General features: G+C 35.3%; 1 protein-coding gene and 1 pseudogene across 5 annotated transcripts in view; one reads left to right on the top strand and one right to left on the bottom strand.

Annotated features, from left to right (window-relative positions):
• Positions 1 to 1,249: 1,249 nt before the first annotated feature.
• The window catches only part of Asb3 (ankyrin repeat and SOCS box containing 3), a 148,649-nt gene continuing 127,428 nt past the window's right edge, over positions 1,250 to 22,470 (bottom strand). For all 5 annotated transcript variants that reach the window (XM_048804352.1, XM_048804355.1, XM_048804351.1 and 2 more), the window contains 2 exons: positions 17,059 to 17,192; positions 1,250 to 1,911 (listed from right to left, as the gene is read on the bottom strand). In XM_048804352.1, the coding sequence (XP_048660309.1) occupies positions 1,721 to 1,911; positions 17,059 to 17,192 (325 nt within the window). In that variant the 3' untranslated portion in view covers positions 1,250 to 1,720. The remainder of the gene's footprint in view (positions 1,912 to 17,058; positions 17,193 to 22,470) is intronic.
• On the top strand, positions 8,129 to 8,990 carry LOC125617296 (annotated as a pseudogene).

Here is a 22,470-nt window from a genome sequence, read left to right as displayed (position 1 = left end):
TCCATGGCACAGCAGCAGCCCAGCAGGGACAGAATTCCACCTGGGACCCACCCTCATTGCTTTCCCTAATTGTTTTTATTGTGTAATTGAACACAAACACATAAAAAGTGCAGGGCTGGGATTGTGGCTCAGCATTAGAGCGCTTGCGGGCCCTAGGTTCGATCCTCAGCACCACATAAAAATAAATGAATGGAATAAAGGTATTGTGTCCAATTACAACAACAACAAAAAAAGATTCACCTGCAAATTTAAACATCTATATACATTTGGCCATAACAAAAATTTGGTGTTATGTTAAAAATCAGAGACTTAGGGTTTGCAAAATAAAGGTTATGACATTTTAAAAGTACCACATTACATAAAATTTTGGTTTTTTTAATTAAATTATCAGAACCTCCACTTGGTTTTCCATATCTAACCTTATTTCCGCCTTTATACCTACAAACTCTACCTCCACACCACTGGTAGCTCTAAGTCTAAGGTAAAAGCTCAGTCATCCCTTGTGATCTTGGTAATGCTGCCCTGAGTCAGCCCACCTTCATCCCTGTTTTTATCAAAGAGCAAAGGCCTATCAGAGGAGGACCCTGCTGATATACTACCATCTCTTTTAATCACTGGATCCCAACAGGATGGAAGATTTGTCTCCTTTAGATCCCTCTCTAGTTGTCTATCATGACAGCAATGCTCGCAGACCACTCCCAAGGCTGGTCTCCACAGCCTCTTCTGACAGTGCACTTGGTCCTACGTTTATTTCTTCTTGACTCTAGATTTCAAATAAGCAACTATAAAAGCCCATGAGCTGATGACACCTCATTAACCTAGGATTCTGAGGTCTTTATTTCATGGGTGTTTAATAATCTGTCTAGATAAGAAGGAAAAAATACTATAATATTAATAGAACCGACTATTACTGTTTCATAGGAACAAAGCTGCCCTTTGATTATGGGGCTGAATGCAATGTAAATATTATATTTGATATTAAGTTACTCAAGAATACACACCTTTCTTTAAAGATGGTACTACATAAATGCCCCTCTCAGTCTCATTAATATTCTAAATACAGTAATATGCTCATTTACCCCTAATCTAACCTAATTTTTTTTTAAAAAAACTGAGCATGTCTTGAGGGGAGAATAGCAATATGATTGATTTCCTTTGAAACAAGTTTTCTCCCTGAGTTTATATGTGAAAAGGCAATGAATATCAATTCTTCATAAATGTGACAGGCTTAAGAGATGACAGTGCAATGTGACAAGATAGAAAAACTTTAATAAACATAAGATATTCAGCCCCAACTAAAATAATAACAACAATAATAACAGATTCAAAACCACAGTTGTATACACTTCAAGTGAAGTGTTATACATTCCATTCTTAGCTCCTAGAACCAGGTAAACATGAATCATAGGTAGAAATATGCCATGTCTAGCACTAGAAGCAGCATCACAGTTCATTAGCAGAATAAAGCAGAAAATTGTTAGGTTTTACAACACAAAGTGTGCACTGGTGATGAACTGCAATAAAGTAGCATCAGTGATGTTTATAATATGTTTTTACTGAGCCCACTTGTAAACATTCACATTTATTTACTACTGTCCCCAAAACCTACCCAACCACACAAACAAACATCATCTTTTGTGAAATAAAATCATGAACACTTTTGCATTCCACAGCTCTTTTGTCTTGATGGTTTTCAATGAGCTGTGTTAAGTTGCTTCACTCACTTCTCCATCATGAGTGACTCCAGTTCTGGAATCTCATTCATCCTCAGAACCTCTTCATAGAGCAAATAGCTATGCAGGCTTCTGGGAAGTGGCAGCTGCTGGATAAAACTGTCAGAGAGGAGGTGCTCTGGCTTTAGGCTGGACCGAATTTTCAAACGACAAAGATGTGTTAGGGATGGAACAGCAGCTGGAGAGACAGACAAAGTAAGATGAACAACAACAACAACAAATTTCTATTTATTCATTCATTCATTCATTCATTCATTCATTCATTCATTCAATATGCTAGGCAAGCATTCTGCCACCAGGATACATCCCCAGCCCTTTTTGATACAGGGTTTCACTACATTGCCCAGGCTAGCTTTGACCTTGCAATCCTTCTTGCCTCAGCCTCCAGAGTCACTGGGATTACTGGGTTTACATCATGCCTGGCTGAAAAAAAATTTTTTTGAACAAAAAGATGTATCTGTATATTAAGACAAATGCCTTCCCCCTCTGCCCTTTGGGAAGCAAAGGAGAAATGATATGTTGCTTAGACTATGAAAGACAACTGCTGGGGCCAGGATGATCACATAAGCCTTATTCATTTCTTTCCACTACAGCCTTCATCTGGCTCCTCTCTCTCCAGTTGTTGATCACACATTCAAAGTTGGCATCCCAAGACATTAAAATCTAAATTTTCAAATTCTAAATATCTGACAATATTAGTTGACACTTAAGAAATGGATGAACTAACTTTAGAAAAGATAGAAGTTCAAAGCAACAATGCCACTTCCCTCTTAATCTGCTTCATTGCAAATGGTCTCTAGATCTATTCACTAGATGTGCGGCTTGCAAAATTTCTTCTTTTTGTATATGACATAAAATGTGACAATAGTGGCACAGAGAAAAGTGAAACATTCATTGAGTGCCTTGTATGTCACATGCCATACACTTCACATATACTCTTTTTATATTTATGAGGCCTATGAAGGGTGTATATATGTGTGTATTTTGATTTATTTATGTACTCTTTTGGTGCTAGGGATTGAACACTGGACCTCATGTGTGCTGAAAACACATTATCACTAAGCTACACCCCAGATCCTGAGTTATATATTACCATATTAAAGATTTTTTAAAAAACCAAGTTTAAGAAGAAATTTAAAAGTAACTCTCTGTGTTAGCTTTTCATCACTGTGACCAAAATACCCAACAAGAACAACTCAGAGGAGGAAAAGTTTATTTTGGCTTATGGTTTCAGAGTTTCAGTCCATGGTTGGCCAACTCCACTGCTCTGGGCTCAGAATGAAGGACAACATAATGGCAGAAGAGCAACAGTAGAGGAAAGCTGCTTATCTTATGGTGGTCAGAAAGCAAAAAGAGAGGAGAAGATACCAGGGATAAAATTTAAATCCCAAAAGCTGGCCACTAGTTACCCACCTCTTCCAGCCACACCCCACCTGCCCACAGTTACTACCCAGTTATTAGTTCATTCAAATTATTAATCCCTCAAATTAATCAATGATTAGGTTACATTTCTCATAGTCTTTTCAGCTTTGACCATCCCTGCATTAACATGGCAGTTTTGGGGACACCTCATATCCAACTCACTACACTTTCCAAAGGTCACAGAGCTAATAAGAGGCAAAGCCAGATTTTAAACTCAGATCCATCTGACTCCAAAGCCTCTATGTATGAGTGGGTGTTTGCTAAAGCCACAGCAGACAAAAGCTAATTAATGGAAAATTGACTAACAGTTTTCACTTGAAATATGAGAAAACAAATAAGGGAGCACTAGAGGAATAAGCAGAGCCATGTCAAGAGGGCATGCCCAAACTGCAGACACCCATTTCCCAGAGGTACAAGAAGGCTGACTGTGTTCAACTATCAAGCATACTTTTACTCAGTAAGATCAGGAACAATAATTGTTAAAGGAAAGTCATCTTAAAGGAGGAAACAAACCATATATACTTTAAACACTCTAATTTGAAAATGTATACATAAACCACATCCATAATGCTCATCTGCAGCCTGCAGCTTTACTTCTTTAAGTTACAGCATTGATTTAAAGATATGTATGAGACAAGGTGAATACACACTCCTTCTATATTTTTACAATATTTTTTCATGTCTTTTAGTTGTCTCACCCACATCTAATTCAACATCCATTTCTGTTCACTGATTATGTTTAAGCCAAGTACTGTGGTCAGCACCTATACCATCAGCTACTCAGGAGGCTGAGGCAAAAGAATTGCTTTAACTGAAGAGTTCAAGGCCAGCCTGGGTAACACAGCAAGACCCCATCTCAAAACACAAATACATAATAATGATGATGATGATAATAATAGTAACCACATTTCACTTTGCCCTAATAGAAATAATAATTCTCTTTTCATACTCATAATTCAATGGTTTATTCAATTTGTAATAAAATTACTTGAACCAACCCTAAAAGCAAATTGGGGAAATTCTCTATATCACCTAGCGGGAAATAAAGAGTCAACACTGTTTAACAAAAACATCAAGAATTAATTCTGACACACACAGAGTTAGCTCATTAGAGAAACACTGAACATCATCAGATTCTAAGAGGAGATATTAAAAAACTAAAAAGCAGTCTAGATCTTATTTGAGGGCATATACATTTTCAACCACTCTACTCTCTGAAGTTCAAAAACGTGGAGAAAAACAGTATCTATGCAAAAGCACAGTAAGAGAAAATTCATAATGAAACTATTTATTTCTTAAATATTTGTTTTAGTTGTAGGTGGACACATAACCTTTATTTTATTTTTATGTGGTGCTGAGGATCGAACCCAGTGCCTCACACGTGCTAGACAAGAGCTCTACCACTGAGTCACAACCCCAGCCCCTGAAACTATTTATTTTAAACAGACAGAAATGGGCAAACATGTTGAGCATTTTATGTTCAATAAGCCAACAAAATATCTAACCAACTTATTAAATGAATTATCAAAAAGTCATAGGTAAGTTTTACTTGAATGGCTTTCAGCCACTGGCTAAAAACAAAACAAAAATAGATGAGTCCAATGTATACACTAGTGATGACTAGAATGGACATTTATGTCCATTTCTATGAAAGCTCATTATCAATTAGAAATACAGACAACATCAGGTCAGCTAAGATACAGTCTCCATCAATACCAAGTATAAAAGGCATTCATATTTGTTCAAATTGTCCTGAAATTTTCAATTTCCCTCCTCCTTCCCCATTCCAGTTAAAGGAATCTTTTTCTTATATTTTCTCATTTAAGTTGAACTATTTAACTGTGCCCTTGAAAGACTGGCTTCCTATCACTGCAGCTATAAACTTTTGAGTCCCAAGAACAAAGACTGCTTTTGCTTCAAGATCTGTACCTTGCAGAGGAAACACTTTTCTATCATGTTGCAAAGTGGGGAACAGAGCTAAAGGTCACTGCTTCAGATGGAAACTATCCTTTCAAAACATCCACCAAAAATGTTAGTACACTAATTCAGAGCTAAAAAGTCAAGTTAGCTTAGTAACATAACAGAGAAAATTTAAAGTCCAAAGTTATTATTTATATTTATTTTTATCAGCTTTTAATATTAATTATATTATTTATAAAAGCAATAAAAGTTTGTTAATCACAAGAGGCCAATAGTGTAAGAAAGGCCACATGTACTGAATTTATAGATTTCAGAGAAATACCAGAAAACATGCAAATGAGAAAACAAGTCTCTTACTCATTAACACCTTAAGTCAGATAAGTGGTAATTAAATCATTTTTATACCATAGTCTTACACCAAATTAACATAACATATTGATATAAAAGTTCAAAACTCATACCACCAATCTTACTCCATTATCTATTACCAAAGCCCTGAAAATTTAAATATCAAGTTGATTTTATAAAATGGCATCTTCTAAATTACCGGATACCAAGTCTTGTAACCAAAATTTAAATTTTTGTTAATAATTGGTAAATGGGATACATAAAATTTGCATTGCTTCATTAAGAAAATTAAGGAAAAATAAAATATGATAGTTATTTTTAAGTTAAAATTATGTTCAATTATTCTTGCTTTGTAAATGGTGATTCTAATTAATTTAATAAATGTTTACACTTGATTGCAAAGATTCCCTAACCCTGTGATTTTTTTCATCAATGTTTAAGTCAGTATTTACAAAATTTACTAAACATAATGATAAACTCTTAGAACTCTTTGAGCTTTCTTATTCAGTAGTAAAAAACAAAAACTCACATATCTTTGGGGACACATATTTTTCTTGTCACAGTAAAGCTAGCAGTAATAATACAGGGACAAAGTAAAATGCATTCCTTGTTGGCATATATTGTTTAAAGCATCATAGATAGTATTGTTAAAGAGTTAAGCAGGGGCGGTTTTGTTGTATATGACTTCATGTTCTGGATGCTTAAATTAGCATCTTGATGACTATGAGTTTTTTATTAGCTAACATCTTCAGGCAACTGACACCTTTTTTTTTCTCTCTTTTTTAAAATATTTATTTCACTTATTTATTTTTATGTGGTGCTGAGGATCGAACCCAGGGCCTCACAAGTGCTAGGCTAGCGCTTTACCGCTGAGCCACAAGCCCAGCCCAACTGACACCTTAAGGGCAGGGCTTACTGGAAACATTAGTAAAGGTGAGATCATATTTTAAATACTTTTCTTGATAATTTTGAAGTTCTTGTCTGCTCCAATTATATGGTAGTCTCTTTATTTTAGCTCTTTTTTCACTGTTTTATTTTTAATGTACATATTTAAGGTGCAGAAAATTTTGTTACACTTATCTTAATATAGATAATCATAATGAAGTAATAACTAGAGTTGAGCAAATTAATATATCCATCATCTCATATGTACCCTTTGTGTGTGCTAAAAGTACGTAAAATCTATTCTTCTGGCAAATGTACAATATACAACACAATATTATTAACTGTAGTGCTCATGTCATATGGTAAATCTCTAGACTTATTCATCCCACATTATTGCAACTTTATACCCTTTGATCTATATCCTCCCATCTGCTCCATCACCATCACCCTTGTCCCTAGTGACCTAGGTGGGTTGACATTTTTACCATTTAACATGGCTCATAAAGAGCAGGAGGAAGCAGCTCTACAATTATTTCATTGTTCACTTGTGCTTGCACTTTTAGTATTATCCACATAAAATACCACTTCTCTGCAGAAATCTTCTAAAGACACTTAATCAATTTGAGGAAACTGGTTAAGTTAAAACTAGACAATCATAGGACCACCAATCATATGTTAACTATAATTCACAAAAGCACAACACATACAGTTGCATGGTCAACCACATACACCCTACTTTTAGGAAGCATCAAGCTAACTCATGTAAATACATATGTTCAAGTTCTGGGTCATGTGTGTTAATGGGGGCGGGGCAGACATTCAATCTTATAACTAATCAAGGACCATGAACTCTACCTTAACCCCTTAACAATCTTCTACACCTGGCACCAACAACCTCCTCATAGCCATGGTTCTATGCCTTTTATAAAAAGTTAATCCTTTAACAATTCAGGTTTAAACTGCACAAGTCCACTTAAAGTTATTTATTTATTTAGATTTGCAACAATTTGAAAAACAATGCAGACTTAACCTAAAAATATTTTTAAAAATCAAGAAAAAGTTAAGATACAAATGCCTAAAATGTCTCTTATTATTTAAAATATACACAAATATACATAAAATATACCATAAAATATATACAAAATTTATTATATAAAGCCAAAATTTACTGAACCTGGGGTACACAAACAAACCATACATAGCACCATTCTCAATTTTAAAAAAAGCAAACTTAAAGATGAACTATTAAATCATAACTGTAAAAACTTCATAGTAGTACATGAACTAGTAATTTCATGTCCACCTGTTCTTGCTATTGAAGTGAGCTCACATGTTGCAAGTATTCCTAAAAACGCCATGTGATGCTAATCTCTCCCTGTGAGCAGTTCCTTCCTCCTATAAATTACATACTTCCTTACAAAAGTAATCTCTCACTATCCATAAATATTCTCTCACTATCCATAAATATTTTTCACAGTATATAATATGTACAACATACAAAATATATACTAATCTACTGTTATTGGTAAGGCTTCTGGTCAACAGCATGTTATTAATAGTTAAATTTGGGGAAGTCACGTTACATGTGGAGTTCAATTAGCAGTGTTGGAGTAGAGGGTGAACCCCAGAGGAGGGGGCTAAACAGCCCCACCCACTGCTGCTGGTCTAGTTACCAATCACATTCTAGCTTCTGTAGTCAGTCCCACTCACCATCACCACAACCAGAGGCCAAATCTCAGCTCCTGCCTTCAGCAGGGCAGACACCAAGATCAGCACCATGGACAGTGGCATAAGGAGTTGCAGGGCTGGGGTACACATCAATGGCTCCTGCTGGCAGAGGCAAGTAACCCAACAAAGGTTTTGGGAACAATAAAGTGGTTCAATGTAAGAAACAGATATACATGATTTCAACAGGAATGATAACAAAAAAAGGTGTATTTTTACACTAAACTGCCATAAAGAATACCTAGGAAATACCTTCATTGTATAGGAGTTGTAAACTATAGATTTTGATGTTTCTGAAGGAGGAAAGTGTATGAAGGCAGAAAATGTTACATGTCTTGGTGGAGTTCCAGTTCAAGTCAGCAAATATGCAACAGACCAAAACTATGGAAGATGCTATCTGTGTTATGTTGTACAGGTCCTCCACATAATTACTCGCAGAATTACCAGAAAAAAATGGGAATGGAGGGAAGAATGAGGAATCAGAGAGGTCCTCAAAGGGGAGGCCCAACAATGCTGACCCTACCTCAGATGTTTCACACCTCACTATGTGGACAGACACTATGGTCACCCATCACAGTATTCTAACCCTCTCATGCAGGGAAAAGTAATGGAGGGTGCTGAAAACCAAAGAGCAGCGGAACAAGGTAGAAGAGTGAGACAGAAGATGTATGGAGTTACAGACCACTATTCTATTGGTGCCTCCTCACCAAAGACAGCCTAGAGAGGACAGCAACATAACGGATAAGAAAAATCAAGGAGATAAGACTTAAGTTAAACAGCCACCTCAGTACTTCTCCAACTTCAATTACCTGACAAACACCCCAAGATAACAAAGAGACAAAAGCAGCCAACTCACCAGCTGAGAATTCATCCATTCCTAAAGCTGAGTAGGGTGGGGCTGAGCAAATGTCAGCTTACCACCTTCACCACTGTGTGCCATCCAATAAGAAGAAATGAGTATGAAATTCCAGCAATAAGAAATAAACAAGAGATCGGCATTGAAGATTAAATGCTTGCTTTGCATTCATCAGCTAGATAACTACAACTATAAATTATCTATGCAGCATGGGGTTTTTCATTATTTTTACCTAAATATATCTCTTTCTGGTAATGATAAATATGTGTTTTGTTTGTTAGTTTTGAAAGCCTATTTTTCTCAATATAACTTAAAAGATTTTAAAATTGTTTCTATCTGTTGAAATTGAGATTTTTAAGACTTTCATTTTAATTAAAAAGTTTACTACTTGATTTTTTAAAATCAAACTTCAAACTCCTAATAAAAAAGGTCTTAAATAATTCTATTATTTGCATTTTTTGTTATTTTGGTTTGGTTTGGTTTGGGGGTATCTTGCTTTGTTTTGTTTTTGTTTTTGTGGTACTAGGGATTGAACTCAGGCTGCTCTACCACTAGAGCTACATTCCCAGCCCTTTTTATTTTTTTTATTTTGAGATAGGGTCTTACTATATTGCTCAGGTTGAACTCCAATTCGTGATCCTTCTATCTCAGCTGGGATTATAGGCATGCAACACCATGCCTGGATTTAGATAATTTTTTTAAAATTACATGAATATTTTTTACTGTGGGGCTAGAGAGGGTATCTATGCCCCTAACACTGCCCCCCTCCACAGACATATTATAGGGTCCACCCCACTAGTCACTTTTATCTCTTACTCTCAAGGAGCATTGCCCATGCATCTGTAACAAGAACATCTTCCTTTCAATCTTATTCAGTCTCCTGGAAGAAACTAAGCTTTTACAATACTTACTTCAGACAAGAACCTAGTTAATGTCCTATAGTCTTTCCTTACTACTAGATTTAAGAGTCAGTCTTCAGGATTTTGTTTTTGAGTTTTGTTTAGTTATTTTTTAAATGAGAAACTTATAGCTAATGTTTTAACAAAGTTCCATCTGCCCACTTACAATTTTTGCTTCACAGAGCCCAGATTAATAATCATATTTTTATGATTCTTTAAATTTTACGTTATATAGTTCACATATAAAGTTCATCATTTTGGAAGACCTGAATGAAAAGGTTGGTAGAATTCTACGTGGATCCCATCCAGAAGCAGTGAGGACTCAATAAACTGCTTCCCTGTTTGGAATATCTTTTTAATAGATGTATTAATTTCAACAAAAATATTTCTAAGTGAACTACTTTATAAATAAAACTTAAAAATTGTCTTGAAAGTAGAATAAATTTAAGGATACATCTATTCATTTGATATCAGGGGTAACATAAACTCTATTATAGTTCTTCTGTAGTAGAAGAAATCTCTTCTTTGCTCTTTACTATACTTAAAAGGGATATTTGAGATTCAGAAAATAGTATTCTTTTGTTTTAATTGGGATGTAGCATTTTCAGGGATCTTCCTGCACACATAACTAATGCAGTAGATTTGAGGGAAGAGTGAAATAGGCTTTCCAATAACATTGGTGACCTGAGATTTGTATTTTAAACAAAACAAACTCCATTTTAATTGTTTTGAGACAAAAATTTCTACTATTCTAGCTTACCAACAGACTACTGGTAATTTCAAAGTAGTTTTAAATTTTGCTTTGTTCGTTTTATTTGCAGAGCCTCACACATGCTAGGCAAGTGCTCTACCACTGAACTATACCCCAGCCCCACAAAACTGTTTTAAGAGCAAAACATCCCAGCAAATGCAATACAACTCATTAGTGCCTATTTGAATAAGGATTTCCCCACAAAAATAAAAATAAAAAACTTAAATTAGAGGCTGTATGAAGCTAAAATACTAAGTGTGCAGATGGAATCCTGTTAAAATTTTAATCAACTACAAATTTTTCATTTAAAAAATTAGGAAAAAAATACTCCTACATCTGGCTCTCAAATCTAGTAATCTCAGTCCTGCAGTCTACCCTTATAATTATATTTAAGAGCCAGATTTAGTTGGGTTTTTTTAAATGATAAATTCATAGTTAACTTAAAACCAAGCCATGAATCTGTTAAAGGTTGTAAAGGTTCATAATATGGCTAATGTCTGAGAGACTAGACTTGACAAATAGATGATCATGCATCCAATTTTTGAAGATTACAAGCAATTACTGATTGGATTCTTGGTAATAATGCCTCACCCAGATGAAAAGCATCCAGAGGAAAAGCTCCTAAAATTAAGAACCACTGAGAACAATAAGCTTTAATGCTCACTAGATATTTAAGCATGTTTAAATATTAAGCATAGCTTCCATGGCTAGACATAACTTTTTTAAAAGTCCCCTTATTGCCCCACTCCCCACCATATTTACATATCATTTAGTTTATTGAACATTTTATTTAGAAATTTTAAGTTAGTGCTTTGAAGTTCATATTTAAAATAAGGAGAAAAATCAGGAGTGGTGGCATTTACCTGTAGTCCCAGTTACTTCAAAGACTGAGGTGGGAGGATTACTTGAGCCCAGGAGTCAAATACAGCCTGGTCAACATAGTGGGAGCCTCCCATCTCAAAAAAAAAATAAATAAATAAATAAAAAATAAGTAGCAGATGGGCTTTAGTTGAGCATTCATATGAATAATCATTACAAAGTATACTACTCCAATATTTGTAGCTTTTATGGACCTTTCCTTGGTCCCTGACCTGGGATAGGATCTGGTAATGGGTTAGCTTGGGTATAGGCTAGGTTACACTGTGATAACTAGTGATAACTAGTGTCTTAATACAGTAAAGGTTTATTTCTTGCCAAATTTGCAAAATTTCCTGCAGGTGAGGTGATTTTCCTAAAGTGACAAATTAAGGGTTCCCAGTTATATCCATCTTGTGTCAATGTCATGTCAAAATATGGCTTTCAGATTTCCTCCACAAAGTAAGTGAAAGAGTACTTTGTGCTTTTACCACTTACCCAAATCACATGATAATCAAGGCAAAAAAATAAATAAGTAAAGTCTTCCTTTGTTCCAAGGAAGAGAAAAATGAAATGCAATTTAGTTAACCAAGGTCTGTCTCTGTTACAATTACACTATCTGTTGCAAAAATGATATGAGATAGGTACTATTATTATTCTTCTTATAACTGGATACCAAAGCTCAGAGATACAAGTAATTCCCTATAGCTAGAAAATGTTGGAGGCATGTCTATTTAATTACAGAGCTCCAACCTTTAACTACTGTACTCTGTCTGACATCCAAGAAGAACCTGCACCTGATCTTTACTATCACAGTCAAAGTTAACAGAGAAGTTAAAATGTTTCACTGGCAGGGATGGGCAGGTAGCTCAGTGGTAGAGCATTTACCTAGCATTCTGGAAGCCCTGGGTTTAATCCCTGGTTTAAAAGGAAGAAAAAAAAATCTCACTGGCATAAAAGTAAGATTATATTCCAACTCCATCTTTTTAAAAAGTAACTTGATATCTTATTAAGTGGCAAGATACATGCTCTTACTAAAGAAAAAAGAAAAACAGATATTCTAAAAATTTAAATAGTCTTTAAAAGCCAGAATATTTACTACCTTAAATTGGAAATACCTTGAGTAGACAATTAAAGCACTACAGATCAACTATTCTAAACTTAAATTTTGTTTATATAACAACCAATCTCATAAAATAAGTTACCAATGTAGTTACATTGGCATCCTAACCAAAAATGGTTTATTTTGAAGAGTACATAAAAAAAGAGCATTGCTCAAAACTGGGAACACTGCTGTTTCAAAACTACCCTTTGATTCAAACTGTAGATACTTATTCAGCCTTATATTTAGGAAAGAGTCCTGACAATGTTCCTTGGGTTTCACAAAAGAATACTTCTTCCTCACAAATCAACCTTTTAAAAAAGATCCATTCCCAACTTTTTCATTAACTTCCATTTTTAACATTTATTTTACTGTTTTGTGATTGTATTATGTGTATAAACTTTGTAAATCCTGTTTAGAACAAAGCAGAAGAACACTGGCATAAAAAGATTACAAGAGTTTGCTGGGGATCTTTTAGGATCCTTTATAGTATTCAGATCCATTTAACACTCTGGGTAGAACTAAATATATCTGGTTATTAAAAATTCAGAATAGCCAAGGTGCAGTGGCACACACCTGTTAATTCCAACTGGTTGGGAGACTGAGGCAGACAGATCTTAAATTTGAGGCCAGCCTCAGCAACCACATGAGACTCTGTCTCAGAATAAAAATAAAAAGGGATGTGGATGCAGTTCAGTGGAAGAGTGCCTCTGGGTTAAATCCCCAGTACTACAAAAAATAAAAATAAAATAAAAAGTTCAGGATGAATTAGACGGCCACAGTGGCACACACCCATAATCCTAGCTATTCAAAAGAGAATCCCAAGTTCAAGGCCAGCCTGGGCAACTCAGACCCTGTGTCAAAATAAAACTAAAAACGGCTGGAACATAGCTCAGCATGAGAGCACTTGACTAGCATATGCAAGACCCTGAGTCCGATCCTCAGTACCTGCCCACCATCCCATCAAAAAACAAGTTCAGAATGAACTAAAATCAAGTGCTTTTATCCAAAAGAATTTAATTACTTAAATGTGATCTTGAGCAGATGACCAGGAATTGGTAAATTTAAACATGTTTTGTTTTGGACAGGGTCTTGTTATATTGCCCAAACTATTATATTGCCTAAAAACCCTGGGTTCAGGTGATCTCCTACCTAAGTCTCTTTGAGTATCTGGGACTACAGGTATGTGCCACCTGGCCCAGCTGGAATTTTTTGACTAAGAAGTCTACTGGTATGGGATCAGAGTGATGTTTCAAAGAGGTATGTGTAAGGCACATGGTAAAAAGATTGTCACTAAAACTATAACCACTCAGTAAATTTTACCTGGTATACATTACCTTTCCTAAGCAAGAAATTTTTTGAAGATAACTGAATAGTTAAAAATAAGCAACAAAGAATGGTTTGCCCTTTTTGTTTATAAATGACCACAGCAAGTTAGTGCTTCCTTGGGGTAGAAAAGATAAGGAAAGGAGAATCTTGACCAAAAACAAGGCATCTTCAGGACTTGGAAAGGGCTTCTTAAAAAGATGGAGAAAACTTTTCCATGGGGACAGATACTGCTGGCATACTTAACAGGGCTAAGGAGCTGAGCATTACCTAGGGGCATACCAACAGCAGCAGAGGTGCAAGATGCATCTTCCCGTAAAATGTTCTAAAAATATATTGAAAAGGTAGCTGTTATTTAATATTATGATAAGTACTGGAGAAAATGGGGTAAAAACAAGAGTATCATATGAAGAAAGGTAAACAAGGAGCTGTTCTTCAGGACTCACTCCTACTAGTTAAAATCTTGCCCATGTTCTGCTTTCTGAGATCCTATAGCTCAAATCCAGGGAAAGGAGAAAGTCTAGAAGACCAACATAAAGAAATTGAGTGTACTGAAAAGCCAAAAAGAAAAAGGATATACCGAGACAACCCTGAACTAGAGAAAGGAAGAGAATCATAATCCATTTGAAACCCAGGCAAGCAACTGGGCAGATCTTTTCTTCCCAGACTTATTAAAACTCCAGCATTGTAATGGTTCCTACTATCTCCATGAGAGGAGATACTGCAAAATACTCTGAGAGGCCAAGTAGGAGAAAGAACACAAGTAATTTGCAATAAGGTTAAAAAGCCATCCCAGGACAGGGTTAAAAAGCCTGGACTGGAGAGTCACTATAGATTGGGATTTCTTTTTTTTTTTTTTAATATTTATGTTTTAGGTGTAGATGGACACAACATAATGCCTTTATTTTTATGGGGTGCTAAGGATCGAACCCGGGTCCCACCCATGCTAGGCGAGCACTCTACCGCTGAGCCACAATCCCAGTCCCTAGATTGGGATTTCTTAACCTCACCACTACTGACATTGCAGCTGAATAACTGTTGTGGGAGGCTGTCCAGTGAAATGTAGGATGATTAGCAGCTTCCCTGGCTGCTAAACATCCCCCTAGATGACAAGAGCACCCTTATAAGTTGTAACAATCAAAACCTGTGTGCAGACACTGTCAAATTTCTTCTGGGGACAAAAATCATACTCAACCCCTAAAACCACTGCTCCGAATGGCTGCCTGGCTTAAACTCACTCTCTTTGTAAATATCACTCCCAAACCATCTCACCTTCTGAACCAGGAAACAGACAGAAAGAACAGAAGAATTTATAGGAAAATGAATGCTCAATTTTTGAATATGTCAAAATGTGAGATACCAAGTGAAGCTATCCAAAAGGCTATTGGCTATATGGAACTGGAACCAAGAAAAACGGTCTTAGCTAGAGAAATAGACTAGAAAAGCATTAGCTATCTTAATACCTTTGAGAAAGACTTTTGCAAATCTTCAGCCAGCATAAAATCCTCTTAAGAGATGATGATGATTACGCTACACAAGGTCTGCCTAGTGCCTAATTAAACAAGAAGCTCTTGATGGATTTAGTCTACTGCAAGGTAATATACCCATGCTCAATTTTTACCTTCATCTGGACAAGCCTGCCATATGTTAAGATCTTCAGAGTAAACTCTCACATATCTTTACTAACTGATAACACTGCAATAATTTCCCCATTAGGTATATGCTCCCTCTTTGGACTGTTCCCAAATCCACTGTCACATATTCTATCCGTTCTGAATAGATATTTGCTCTCTTCTGCTGCAGATACATAATTAGTTAAAATCAGAGTAAATTCTTAACATTAAGAATTACATGCAAGTGACTAGATGTGGTGACACACACCTGTAATCCCAGTTATTAGAGAGGCTGAGACAGAAGGATGGCAAGTTCAAGGCTGGCCTGGGCAACTCAGCAAGAACCTGTGATAAAATTAAAAATAAAAATGGGGGATGGAGTTGTGGCTCAGTGGAAGAGCACTTGCCTACCATGTGTGAGGCACTGGGTTCAATTCTCAGAACCACATATAATAAATTTTAAAAAAAGGTCCATCAACTAAAAAAAAAAAAAAATGGCTAGGGATATATATAGTTCAGTGGTAGAACATGCCTGGTTCAATCTCCAGTACCACCAAAAGAAAATAAAAATTACATGCAAGTCAGTTTTCCAACATTATCAGTAAGAAATTCTAAACTAGAAGACTCAAGAGATTCTTATCAGATTCCTTTAAAAACAAAAAAACCTAACAGCTTAAATATACCTTGGTGCAAGAGCATATTTTCCTGAATGTTTTGGATTAAAAATATTTACTTAAATATAGTTTTCCAATAAATTAGAAGATACATTTCTACATATGCATATGTTCACTTGTTAAAAGCCTATCTTAAAATGTTTTATGATGAGTTATTTTAAGTAAAAATAGCAGTGAAGAAATAGTTTTTCTAACATAAGACATATAATCTAGTTAACAAAATATAGTCAAAGTAAAATAAATCTGAAAAATAGGAAAACTTTGCATACATGTTTAGTTTAAACTACTTTTCTTGTGCAAAATCCCACTGCATATTCTTTAATTTTTTTAATCAAAAATTTGATAATCAGCTTTAAATTAGCTTGAAAAAGTTTTAATGAGTAAAGGTAAGTTGAAAATGTTTTTAAAACTGTCATTTAAATATCAGCAAATTTACAGAATTTTCACCCAGCTTACCTCCATAATTATACTATGCCAGACACAGAATCAGTAAAGACAACAGACAGACACAGAATCAGTAGAGAGGTGTAAGTAAAGGATGGTGTCATTTCCTCTTAGAGATGATAAAATGATACAGAGAGAACATAAATCCACCCATATTCCAAAAAGCAAAACTAAGTTTAGCATATTTCTGATCACAAACTAAATTTTCAAAAAGCTGATTTTTAGGATCCACTTTGTTTACATAACACTTATTTAAAAATTAAAATGTCAGTAAACGTCTACTTTTCTTTACATGATCTTTAGGCTAAACTTAAATAAAAATCAGATATAATTTTTTAAAGGAAATTATCTTCCCCAACAATTCAATCCTTTCTCCATATAAGAAAATGTAAATTATATCCAATTTACTATGTGTTCTCCAACAAATTTTTTAACTTAAAATTACAATACAGAGAAGCATGAGAAGGAAAAGCAGTAAAGTGTGTTTAAAATTGTTCTTTCTTACCAATCCATTGTTGCAGAACCCAGGAGGAGTTTGAGGCACGAGCAGAGAGCATCTTTTCAACAGTTGGAGGTAGTCTCTTCCAATTAGTAAATTCCAAAGTGAAGATGAGAATGTCATCGCTGACTGAGTCAATCCTACATTAATAAGATGTTAACAAGTCATCAGAGACAAAATACACATAGGCTTCACCTTATGTTGTAGAAACATATACTACAAATCTATGCTTATATCTTAATGAGGAAGGCACAAAAAATAGGAGATAGAAAGAATTCATGTAACTAAAGGTAAGTTTGGTGGATATGAATAATCATCAACAGGTTCCTACTAGAAAGGAAATTGACTGTGTGTGTAGTTGTCCAAGAGATAATAAAAGGAAGCTCTATTCTCTACTAGAGTAGAACTTCCCTTCTCATTGGAAACAGTACCAGTATCATAGTGGACTTACCATCATCTCCTCCCAACCATCTTGCCAAATGTAGTTTGGTCATCCTTACACACATCATTTAATAATCCTGAAAGGACAAAGCCCAAGCACTCTCAAGTTATTGCTAAACTGAGTATACAAGAAGGATGGCTTGGTTATACCCAATTTCCAGGAATGTACAGCTATTCTCATTTCTCATTATAGATTCAGACATAAAAGATGTACAAGAATAAGATTTGTCTTTAAGGATTCAAAGAAGTGATTCCATACAAACAGTTCTTCCTTTGTTCTTTCAAAATTATACAGATTCCCTACCAACACACCCAAAAGACAAACAGCTTTCCTCTACCATGCCCTCCCACCATGATTCTCTGCCTCTCCTAAGACCCAAAACAATTGAGTCAGCCAACCATGGATTGAAACCATGAGCCCAAAAAACGCTTTTCCTCCTCTAAGTTGTTTTGTGTCAAGTTTTTTGGTCACAGTAAAGAAAAGCTGACTAACACAGGACCTCTAGTAATTACTACAAAAACAGAAAATCTTCCCAAGGTAAATTGTTTGGGAGACATTACAGTAACAACTGAAGAAGGGAAAGACGGAGAAGAAAAAACAGAAACTATATAATACTCTAAACTTGTCATTTCAAACACAACTTATTTTTAGTAATTTAGAGTCAAAGTATCCCTGAAATGACTGATTAGAGTATGAGAATTATTAAACTGTTAATTCTCAGATATGCAAATATACAATAAATGTAAGACAAATGCCTTGGGAAAAGATTTTACTTCTTCTCAGTTCTCAGTGAAATCACAACTTATCAGGAATACTGAGATTAATAAAAGGATAAAATATATTCAAAGACAAACAATTTCCTTGGCATTCTTGGAGCGCCATACCAAAGGTTATTTGGTTTTGGTTCCTTATTTCTTTTTTAATGGTTTCATTTTTCTGCCTTAATGTGCTTTCAGACTCACTGTGACCCAACACAAAATCATTTTATTCAGTTATCAGAACACACATGAGAAGCAAATCTGTTTGTACAGCTTTAGTTAATATAATGGTGAGTTTATTTTACCAACACTGATAATGCCACTAAAATGTATTGTTATTGCACTACATTGACCATTACATTGTACAAAGCAGTTGTATGAGGATAAATGAGTGACAGTTAATCAACAAAATGCACAGATGACATTTGCTTTCTATTATTCTCCTATTACTTTCCAGGGGGGGGGGGGGGGGGGGGGGGAGACTTAATTCTTGCTTTAAAGTTGATAAAAATATTTCTACTTCACAGATTATACTGTGACAGGCAATTATTCAGTCAGATGCATTTTGAAGACTGTTTAAGACAAGGGATACCTAGGAAAGATATTTATAATTTACATGACAGGCTTGCATGCAATATAAATAAGAAACAACCAAAATCTACTTTAACAACATACTGGTATTTTTACAGGAGAATTTTTCTTATAACAGCTCTTTGAGTGTAAATTTGATCAAAGAAAGCAAAACGTTTATCATATTCAGTGTAAACATTGGCTTTATCTATTAAATAAAAGATCAGTGAACAAAAATTTGACCATATTAAGTATTTTCATTTCTAAAGTGAAATTTTCCATTGTATTTTTTCTAATGAATATAAAGTGACTAAAGTTAGTCTTTAGTAGCAAAATATATGCAATTGGCTTTCTCAATTCAGACAGCTGAAAGTTTTACAACTTACTTTAAAATAATTTGTAGCTTATTGGTTCCTAACTCTCTGTATTTCAACATATTCAATAAATACAGCTATACAACCGGTGGTTTACAACCACAAAAATTCTCAACTATTTACATTTAGGGTGGGGAAGCTGTATCAGAACTAGGGAAATGAGAATATACTTTACAAAACCCTCTAAGAGAATAAAGCTAAACAGTCCCTCTGCATACAGGCAGTCACAGTTTATCTAATTGGCTGGGCAAAGACACAAGGTTTAATTCTCTTTTCCTGTGTGGGTTTTCATAACTTAGGAGCAGAAAGGACCAAGAAAGATTGGCATAAATCCTCCAGGTTTGGCAAAGAATAAAAAAACTTATAATCAGTGATACTACTACTTCATTGCTGTGGATTCGTAAGGCTAAGGTAGCACAGCAGAGTGGTAAAGAACAGAGATATGTATGAGCCACACTGTAGGAGTCTGAGTTCAAATCTAACTCAAAACTCCAGAGCTAATTTGTGAGCTTGAGCAAGAATATTGAACACTCTGCCTCAATTTCCTCCTCTGTAAAATAAAGATAACAATAGCACCTACTCCCTTGTATTATGCATGAACTAACAGGAGTACAGAAACTTAAAATAATGCTTACAGGGTGTCAGGCAGTATCCTTAGTTTTGATTAGATAAATAAATAAATAAAAACCGGAGAGAGCATGAAGGTTGAAAGTACTGGGCAAGTCACATGGTGTCAGTTAATAGCTCTGAAACAGTTCCTTTGAAATTAAAAGCAACTTTCTGGTAACCGTTTTTCCTCCATGCCTTAACTCCTCCTGCTGAGAAAAGATGCCAAGGAGGCTGAAACTGGGGTTCTCTAGCTAAGTCTACCTATGTGTAATACTTGCCTTTTGTTCCACTGTGCCACCTTTTTCTCTTATAAAATCTTTCTGGGCCTCTGAGCCCCCTGAAGATGAAGATTTAAAACATAAAGGTCTCTATCTACCTAAAAGCTGGCTTTGCATAAACCTCTTTTCTTCACCCACCTGTTTCCCAAGTTTCTAGTGGAGTGACAAGCAGTAGAGCTTTTCCCCGGAGTTATAGCTTCAGTAGAGAAACACAGTAAATATGACTGATAAGAAATTGGATGCCGGGCTGGGGATGTGGCTCAAGCGGTAGCGCACTTGCCTGGCATGCGTGCGACCCGGGTTCGATCCTCAGCACCACATACAAACAAAGATGTTGTGTCCGCCGAAAACTAAAAAATAAATATTAAAATTCTCTCTCTCTCTTTAAAAAAAAAAAAAAACCAAGAAATTGGATGCCTTGGAAGCACTTCGTGGGGTAAAAAGATGAAGGGATCAGACTGTCCAGACTGACCACAGCTACCCCACGTGTTCAGTTCAATTTACAGCACTGTCTGGGAGTGAATCCTAAAATGGTGAGGGGCAACTGCAGCTATCTGTCCAGAGACCAAAACCAATTGTGAAATTCAGTTAAGAATACTTAAATAACTTTCTTAATAACTAGCTGTGTCCTTAATAACACATGTGTGCATGTAAGGGGGAGCTATTAAGACAAATAGACAAGTATGAAGTTCTACTCAGCCATAAAAAAGTATGAAATTATAACATGCCAATAAATGGATGAAAATGGAGAACATGATGCTAAGTGAAAGTAGCCAAACTCAAAAACTCAAAAGCTGAATGTTTTCTCTCATATATAGAAGACTGAGTAAAAGAAATGAAAGGGGGAGGGAAGAATAGAAGTAGAAGACCAAGAGGCAAAGTGGCAGGATAGGAAAGGCAAAGCAATGCAAAATTAATTCTTTTTTTTAAATATTTTTTTTAGTTGTAGATGAACACATATCTTGATTTTATTTGTTTATTTTTATGTGGTGCTGAGAATCGAACCCAGGGCCTCACATGTACTAGGAGAGTGCTCTACCGCTAAGCTACAACCCCAGCCCCATAAAATTAATTTTAAAAAAATCATGTTACATGCATGTATAATATACCACAGGGAATTTCACCTTTATATATAAGTAAAAAGAACCAAATATATATAAATAAATAGGCTAGCAAAAGGAAGTCTAGCAGGGGAAGGAAAACAGGAGAGAAGAAAGGACAGAAGGGGGACAGAGGAACTAATGAATTGAAACTGAATTCCACACATGTATGAGTTTGCTGGGATGAACCCAATTACTGCATAACTATAAAGCTCTAATAAAATAAAAAAATCAGAAATATGTCAGTAACTCAGCCGTAAGTTTCAATTATCTTAAAAAAAAAGTGAAGCTTTGCAAAAAGTAATATATTAGGAAGGTATAAAAGGAATAGCAACCATGAGCATTTGACAAACAACTATTTATTTATTAAACAGCTGATGGAAAAAAATACAACTAAGGGGTTGAAACTGTTATAAACTATAAACAAAAGTTAAGGTGAGATCAGAACATTTGTCTCAACTTTGCTCTTACTTCTGTATGCCCCAAATCATCTAACAGAAAGTACTTTTTTCCTCACAAACCACATGTCTGAAATCCATAGTGTCAGAAAGATAACAGTCCCATTTGTGAACATTTTTGAATTCTATGGCAAACACATTAAAAACGTGAGATACTGGTATACAGTCAAATACAGACCTAATCTTCATATAAAGAAGGCGGCACTAGGAGGAAGGTGGAGTTCACATAAATACAAATTAATCTCACCAGCAGTGGCAACAGGCACTATATGCCTACACTCTCAAAGAAAGCCTCTTTGGAGAGGAAAAAAGCTGAAATATCTCAGCATTTGTCTAAATTTTACTTTAGTGAATGCTAGTTTTTGAAGTACAAAATGAAAACTAGTAGATGTTCTATTGAAATTCTACAAAACAATGTCTTCTATTTCCCTGGAGACTTCTATTCTACTTTTTCACTTGACTTGAATATCAGGAAAGGGTCCTCTCACTGAAAAAATTATGTGTCTCAGGTCATTAACAATTTCTGCAAAGGCTGGAGGCTTGCACAAATAGTCTTCCTCTTCTTGCCCAACAAAAATCCTGACTCAGCATTAATAATAATCCCTTATAGAGGACTGCCTACTACAAAACTACATCAAGTAAACACATTATATCCTCAGACACTTCAGAAATCATTATTTTAATAAGGGAGAAAAATTTCAAAATGACAAGATGCTGTAGGGCAGGAGTATCCAATATAGTTTGGTGAAAGATAACAGAATCTTCAAAGCAGCTACAATCATTCCTTTTTATGTCACAGGCATTTTAAGAGAGGCATAAGGGATAGCCA

The sequence above is a fragment of the Marmota marmota genome, unplaced genomic scaffold, assembly GCF_001458135.2.
Source record: "Marmota marmota marmota unplaced genomic scaffold, marMar, whole genome shotgun sequence".
NCBI classification, from domain to species: Eukaryota; Metazoa; Chordata; class Mammalia; order Rodentia; family Sciuridae; genus Marmota; species Marmota marmota.
This window is presented reverse-complemented; position numbering and strand designations above follow the sequence as displayed.